The 8,127-nt window shown below is 34.7% G+C and overlaps 1 protein-coding gene across 1 annotated transcript; it reads right to left on the bottom strand.

The window, feature by feature from the left end:
* Positions 1-5,380: 5,380 nt before the first annotated feature.
* Positions 5,381-7,500, bottom strand: LOC142628967 (exopolygalacturonase-like). Its single transcript, XM_075802989.1, has 4 exons — positions 7,381-7,500; positions 6,854-7,162; positions 5,742-6,257; positions 5,381-5,617 (listed from the first exon to the last, which is right to left on the bottom strand). The coding sequence occupies exons 1-4, from the start codon at positions 7,498-7,500 to the stop codon at positions 5,381-5,383; spliced, it is 1,182 nt and encodes a 393-aa protein (XP_075659104.1).
* Between the last annotated feature and the right edge of the window lie 627 nt (positions 7,501-8,127).

The raw sequence follows: 8,127 nt of genomic DNA, 5'->3' as shown, positions 1-8,127 counted from the left end.
GGAAACAAGCCAGCAAACAAGCAAAGAAACGAATAGAAGGAAAGCATGCTAAAAGACAAGCCAGGAAAAGATGTCGAACAGGGGGCAAACAAGCATGTGAAGCACACGAAGAGGAAAACAAACATGTTATCAATCAAAAGGGGGTGTCCTAGGGGGAAAAATGTAGGTTTGGAGTTACTGTCCATTGTTCCATTGGATTGGAGTATGGACGACACACAGACTCATGCATGAACATGTAGGCAAGTGTGCAAAGTGAAAGCGTAGAAACAAGGAAAGCCAAACTGGTGGCACAAAGAAAGGAAGGCAGGCATATCAACATCACAGGGAGCGGAGAAAGGTGTGTATCAAGCACACCAACACCACAGGGGGTGTATCTCACAAATGGTCACACCCAATCAATCCCTGGGAGGGATGGATACGACCACACAAGCACAAGCCCGTGTAGGGCGCAAAGCGTGGCAAAGCCTAGATCTAGAGAGGCTGGCATGGAGATAATGCCTAGGAGCACGTAAGCAAACATTGACATGCAAAGGAAATGATCCCAACCCTTTAATATAGGCCTCGGTGTATGGATGTAGGCCTAAACCACAGGATCTAGATCTACACCCTGCCAATAAGGGTCAAAACAAAAGAAAGAGAGATATTAAGAGGTAGAAGGGCTTTAAAAGCACGTGGCATAGGAACCACCATGTATATCTAGACACATGAACAAGGCATAGAGCACTCAAAGTTATAGATCTAAGCGTAGACAAGGCAAAGAGCACAAAAGCATGTGGATCTAAGCATAAACGTGGCAAAGAACACATAGGCATGTAAATCTAACCGTAAACATGTCGAGGACCCTAAAAGCATGTGGATCTAAGCTGCAAAGAACACATAGGCACGTAGATCTAAGCGTAAACATGACAAGCAGCCCAAAAGCATGTAGATCTAAGCATAAACAAGGCAAGAAGGCTAAGAGCATGTGGATCTAAGCACACACATTAAATTTAGACGTATCCTAGTCCAAGAAAGCTAGACCAACAACATCAAAACGTTAAATCATGGCATAAGCAAGGAAACATGCTAGAGAAACTTTAAAAACATGCTAGAAAGCAAGAATAAAGCTAGGAAAAGCAATAAAGCATTTTATTAAGCAAGAAAAAGCTATAGAAAGAAAAGGGTGTGGATTTTAACTAAAAAGCTACATCCACACCCCTAAACCTCAAATCCAAGGTATGGAACTTAGGACAGGAAGATTACGCGCAAGAACACTACCTTGATGATTGTAGAGAAAAAAGGAGAATCTAAGGTGTTTGAAGGTGTTTGGGAGAGAAATTACAGAGCCGAGAGAGAGAATCTACCTACAAAAACTACACAAAACTCTTCTTCTTATTCTTCTTCTTCTTCTTCTTCTTCTTCTTCTTCTTCTTCTTCTTCTTCTTCTGTTCTGCAAAATGAGGGGTCTGGAAGCTTTAATAGCTGAAAAGTGACTCTTTGTCTTCCGACGCACCTTGTAGGGTAGCCTGCCACTCTGCTGACATGGGCAGTTTTAGTCTTTTACTTAGTTCAGCTTTCGATGCATATTTGAAGGCCTTCCCAGACGCGGATTAAGCTGATCGAGGTGTATATGGCAATTTTTGGTTGTCTAGTGTCCAGAACACAAAAACAATTGAAAATCCATCGGTCGGATCAAAAGTTATGGCCTCGAAAAGTGTGCTAAAGAGTTTTTCACGATTTTCTAAATGTCTCAACCGTTCTAAATTAAATTTCAACCCATAAATAGTCGTTAGAAAGGAAATTTGATAATCTTTGCAATAGCACTGGTCCCAGCCCATTCTGACAGCCGAAACAAAATTAGGATTTTCGGTGCCCTTGGGAGTCACCCTCGGGTCAAACTTGGTCAAAGTTGACGAAAATCTCTGAGTAGCTCGGATTTGATAGAAACATGAAAAATGTTTTTTTTGGGATGATTTTGACCGACGTTTAATGTCAGTAAACCCGGGGTTGACCAGGGGCAACTTGGTCAATTTGACTAGAAAATGCACTTTGAGTGCTTTGATGCCCGAACGGGTTGTGCCACATCAATCTGGATGCTTCCGTGGCCCCATGGAAAAAAGATTATATTTTTGGAATTTTTAGGGTCCAACACACAAATCAAAGGTGGACAAAATACGGTGTCTAGATCATTGAGCTACGAAATCTATATATATATATATATATATATATATATATATATATATATTTAAAAGCTTAAGCGTAGCATTTATTGTTGTTACGCTCCAGTTAAGCCACATTAGCGTCCATTTCATTATCATTTTCTTTCCAATTTTCCTATAATTTTTTTAACATTTACTTTTTATTTTATTTTCATATTTACACCTTTTCCAACATTTCTCCACCCTTACCTTTTCATCTCTCCACTACCCTCTACAAAAATATTATTCTTCTTTTTTTCATCTCCCCACTACCCTCTACACAAATAATATTCTTCTTCTTTCTCTTCATCTTCCTTTATTTTGTCTCCTCTTATTCACACCATCTTACTATATATTTGTAACTATCTATTCCATCCTATGCATGGTTTTCTCTCACAAAAAAAGTTTTCTCTCTCTCTATTTCTCTCTCTCAATTTTTCGATGAATTTTTTATACATTCATCTATTTATGCCAAATTACTAATCTTTGGGAATCCTTTCTTTTCTTTTCTTTTTTTTTTTCCCACACTTGAATCATTATGCTCATTTTCTCACTTAATCCAATCAGATAGTTAGCTGGAATTCAAAAAAATGTTCTCTCTCTCTCTCTCTCTCTCTCTCTCTCTTTCTATCTCAATTTTTCGATGAATTGTTTATACGTTCTTCTATTTATGCCAAATTACTAATATATGGGAATTCTTTCTTCTTCTTCTTCTTTTTCTACACTAGAATCGTTGTGCTCATTTTCTCACTTAGTTTAATCGGGTAGTTTGCCAGAACTCAAGTAAAACCAAACAATAAGGAATTTTACGGCATTGGAGAACACCTGAATATATACCAGCCAAAAGTTGAAAGTCAGCAAATTAGTGGAGCTATGGTTAAGCTTCAAACAAGATTGATGGTATTGCCAATGTTCTTTAATTAGCATCCTTTTTTCTATTTCTCTATATATGTTTCCTAGAATTAGTATTAGTCTCATTTTTATTTTCTCTATTATATTCTACGTAAACCAAGAGTTCTGTAAAACTCCACCTTGGTTAATGCCATTTAGATTTTTTCTAAACTGTTTTTTTTTTTTTTTTTGTCTCTTTAATTGTTAAATGTTTTTTTTTTTTTTTTTTTTTTGTTAGTTAAGGTTGATGATTCTTTCTTACAGAGAAAATAAAAAATTGAAAACAATTGAATTCGGTATAAACCTGTACCTAAAGAGGACAGGAGCCTTTTTATTTTATTTTATTAGAGACAACATTAAAGGGGCATATCCTTTGGCCATTGCATTGCATTTCTTAGAGGTTAAAAGATAAAGCTTGTCATTATAGGAAAACATTTTGGGTGGGGATAAGGGCGTCATTTTGTTTGCTCTAAGAGTAACAAAAGATCCTATTATAAAGGACACCCACAATCATAGCACATGCTTATTACACTAACCGGCATGAGCACAATTCATTATTTTCTCTCACCATGTTTCTACTATATTTTCATTTAGCAACCTAAGATTAGAATTTATTCCCAATAGAAGACTTGTAGAATCATTCAATTTTTATAGGAAACTAGTAGCAGACTTGCGCGAGGCGTGGTAATATAAATATTGTGCAATGAAGTGTAACATATAAAAAGTAACAATTACTTCAAGCATTGTCTTTTTTTTTCAAAAAAAAAAAGATTTTTACACTTATTTTTTTAAAATATTTTTATCTCTACAAATATATCATTTTAATATTTTTTGGGGATTTCATTCATATTTTTTAAGGTGAACCATATTCTTCTAACTTTGTTGTAGTGTGTTACATTTGCTTGGTATACAACTCATCTTAAAAAAAAATGTATATTCTATAAATAAATAAAAAGGTATATGTAAGGTTTTTATTAACTTTAAAGAAAATGAATAATCAATTATTAACAACAACAACAAAAACAACAATAATAATATAGAAGTAATTACATTCCCCTTCCTTGAGGTTTGAGGAAATGACACTCTACCCCAAACTTGAAAGGAAAAAATATATTCACCGTTTACATTTGTTTGACCAAACTTTGTTAAATATTAAAATATTGTGTACTATCCTGCCTGTGCTTAAGGTAGGTTCCAAAATTGCCCTTAATTTTAAAATTAAATTCTCTTATTTTTAAATTTTAAATTCAAGTGTATTTCAAAATATTAAGTAATGTCTTTTGCTTTTTTCCCCCCTTTTCTTTTCCCAATGAGTTATGGAGAGATTTTTCATTTCAAATGTTTTGGTATTTTATAAATTTGTATTTTAATTCTAAGGTTATGAGTAATGTCTTTACTAAGCATGGTTAAACATTTATAAATAGATTTTAAATAAATTTAAAATATTTTGTTATTAATATAAACAAAATGGGAGAGTGTTATTACTTATTACCCCAATTATATTTAATAAGATCACCCTAAAAAAACATTATCTCGCGCAATGCGCAGGGCTGCGACTAGTTATTGATAAAAGACAATAGTTAGTGCAACAAACCATTTAGGTACTTGACATCATTTAATTTCGTTGTTAATCATGTGTTAGAATATGCAGATTAATCGTCCAAAATTGCTTCAATTTAATAAGAAAGTTGAGTAAGTTTACTAAAATATTTACGTAATTGGTTTTTATTTCCTATCTTAATTTTTGCGTTGGGGGTATAATCATCTTCAATAATATGTGTTATACTTTTAAAAATAAATGTGATTAAAATTTAGTTGTTACAGAAATCTATATTAAAAATATACAATATTTAGAGACGTAAATTTGAATATATGGCGTCCGTTTTATGAGTTTTATATCTTACCGACGTCGAAGAGTATGAGAGCAAGTTAATTTGGCGTTAAAAGCATGCATGCATATGAATTGAATGTTACCATATCATGGACACAAGAATGTATTTGGTGAATAATAATAACAATTAGAAAGAGTTTAATAACTATTTTTGTTTTATTTTGAAATATCCCAGCTACAGTAACAAAACAAATACTATCTACAACAACACTCCAGATCACAGCAGCCTTTAGTAAAAGGCTGAACTCAAACAACTCTAAAAATTACCATCCAACATTCCACAGTTTCATTTAAATAGAGAAAAAGGGAACGTGATAGACTGTAGTAAATGAAATTCTACTTAGAATAGAACTCCTATAACCTATTTGCAAATAGTGTTTCCTCATTCTGCATTAGTTACAATAGCTTGGGAGGCATTTAGTTATTGTTTGATGGTACAAGCAGGAGGATTCTGCTTGCCCGAAACGGTGGGCTGGACATTAACACAAGTGGAAGTAGCAGATCCTCCAGCTCCCTTGTATACGAGATCAATGTCAGCAACCGCCACTTGTTGGCATGGAACACTTTTACTGCAAATAAGCTTCACAGCTTCCTTTGTTGAAGAAGTGCCTCTAATGTTCTTGAAGCTAACATTGCTGAGCTTAACTTTCGAGGGAGACTGAAAGCAAAACAAACAAACAAAAACCCACACGAGAATTTGATATTAGTATATGTAATTTGTTTTTCTTTTTTTAACTACTAACATCAAAATGAGTGTATATATTTGTGATGTTTATAATAACCTTGTTTGAGCATTGATTGTTTGGGCAGTAGCCTTGATCAATGAGGATAGGATTGGCAACATTGTTCATGATAATATTTTCGAAATGCATATCTGAAGCACTCCCAGGAGGGGAAGAAGGCCATGTTTTGATTCTAACACCATTCTGTGTACTGCTTAAGGTGCCACCAATTACTCTGATTCCTGAAACAGGCTGTTCATTCTGGTACCTTCCAAGACTTCCAACGCTAATACCATGGCCAGGTCCACAAGTTACTTGGTTAGCAGTAACATCTTGGGCTCCATCACCAATGGAGATGCAATCGTCACCTGTTCCAATTTTGGCATTGCTGATGGTGATCTTAGATGAACGTCCAATGTGGATTCCATCGGTGTTGGGGCTATCTCCGGGTGCAGTTATGGTAACATCTTGGATTTGCAAGTTCTTGCATCCCATAACGTTTACGTGGAAAAATTTGCTGTCCTTCGATTGAATGTCACGGACTATTGAATTTGTGACGAAATCGAACCTTATATTCTGTTCATGTTTACAAGTTAGACAAATCAAAACACCAAATATGAACGCCATAGTTTCATTTAAATATTCTCCTAAAAATATTTTCCTTTAAATATATTATAGTAAAATGCTAACGCTTCTTTGAATTACTATATTTAAAAAAATTACAAATATATATATCAATGAATGTGGTTGGTACTACTTCATCAATATTGTATAGAAAAGTCATTTTGGACCAAACAATTTGTCACAACTTGATGTTATATGTGAGTATGATTGGTGAACCATCACTTTGATCACCTTTAACCACCACTTTTTCTCCATTACACACAGTTGCACAAGTTAGGGTCATGGCACAGAAGTTGTGTCCATATTCCGTATTTGGACTTTCTCATATATAAATTTTGAATTATCTTTTTTGGTGAGTCGTGACACCTCACTATATAAAGCTTACATCCAATTATTAATAATATGACAATATCCTTAACTCCATTAAACGAATAAGTGCTTGAATTATTATTTCGTGATGGTTAAATTTCTTAAAGTTGTAGCATCTGTATATATCTACATAAATATAAAGGAAATTTAAATGCTAATTATTAAGATTGAAATCTTACGATAGGAAGCAGTTTGCAGTTGTACTTTTGGTCACAATTATTTTTTTGCCATGCCGTTTGTCCTTTGCCATCAAAAACTCCACCACCTGACACAGTGAGACTGTCGATACGCTCAAAAGAAACCCAGAAGTCTTTACCGTTGAAGGAGGCAAGGTCTGATGGGGCCTGTAGGGTGCCTTGAAGGTTAAACTCAATAGCACCTTTGCATGGACCTAACAAAGTCACTACACCTAGTTTGTATGTCCCTGCTGAAATCACAACTTTACTTCCTGCTACTGCGCACGCAGCTTTCCAAGCTTTTGTCAAAGCCTGGTAAACACATTATGAAAAATCAAAATCAGTATATTACAACCATTTTTCACGTTAATGTTTTATGGTCTGGTCAAGGCACCGAAGAGTTTTTAGTGTAAGCAGAGTTTGAACCCGAGTACTTTTATTTGACATTAAAAGAGTTTACTAGTCAAGTTAACTAGAACCCACTTTTCATGTTAATTAGGTGTATTTAATTGTGCTACACATATTTATACCTGGGTGATATCGGCATTAGGTTGTCCTCCATATGATTTGACGTCAAAGACTTGCCCGGCACTGGTGGATGCCAACAGCAGTAGTAAGGAAATCGTTACAATGCTCAAATTCTTCCCCATTTTATTGTTCTTTGTTTCCCTACTATTGCCAATTTGTTGTACGGTATGATGGCTTCCCTATTTGGTTTGAAGCTATTTATACTACAGTACCTGAGCTCATCACCATTAAAGCTATCCAACTGATATTAACTAATTTTACTCACGGTTGCTAAGAACTCTCCTGCTTACACTTCAACTTCTATACTATTATTAGCTTTCGTGCTTCCTCCTTCACTAATTAATTTATAGTTTATCGTTAACCGTTGGTGACCAGTTAAGATTAAATCGATTTCATTGACCATGGAAGGATAAATTTTTAACAACTTTATGATTGAATTGCGCTAATAACTCTAAAGGATTATAACGTGTCTTTTTTTTGGTCCATTATTCTATAAGATAAGATTATTACCACTATATATAACCCTAACTTCTTAGCCTTAAATGGCAAGCTCTTAGCCACCTAAAATCTTTTCATTCTCTCGTTTAAGCGAATTGAATACTTCCCGTTAGAGAGGGGGGAAAAGTCTAGAAAAATAATCGCCTCCGAAAACTGTCCAAAGTTAGTATAGGCAGCATGCCCATCTGTAGAGTAAAATAGAAAATAAAGAAAATACTATATAGGAGAGGTTGAACTCACCTTTTCAATTA

This window comes from Castanea sativa, chromosome 3 (genome assembly GCF_040712315.1).
Source record: "Castanea sativa cultivar Marrone di Chiusa Pesio chromosome 3, ASM4071231v1".
Taxonomy (NCBI): Eukaryota; Viridiplantae; Streptophyta; class Magnoliopsida; order Fagales; family Fagaceae; genus Castanea; species Castanea sativa.
The sequence above is the reverse complement of the archived record's forward strand: the minus strand, read 5'-3'. Positions and strand labels throughout refer to the sequence as shown.

What these genes read in the sequence shown, in the direction of transcription:
- LOC142628967 (XM_075802989.1), bottom strand. Translation starts at nt 7,500, where the DNA reads ATGGGGAAGAATTTGAGCATTGTAACGATTTCCTTACTACTGCTGTTG. An exon ending in CTAATGCCGATATCACCCAG is followed by an intron (nt 7,163 to 7,380) that starts GTATAAATATGT and finishes TGTGTTTACCAG; the next exon opens with GCTTTGACAAAAGCTTGGAA. An exon ending in ACAATCAATGCTCAAACAAG is followed by an intron (nt 5,618 to 5,741) that starts GTTATTATAAAC and finishes TTTTGCTTTCAG; the next exon opens with TCTCCCTCGAAAGTTAAGCT.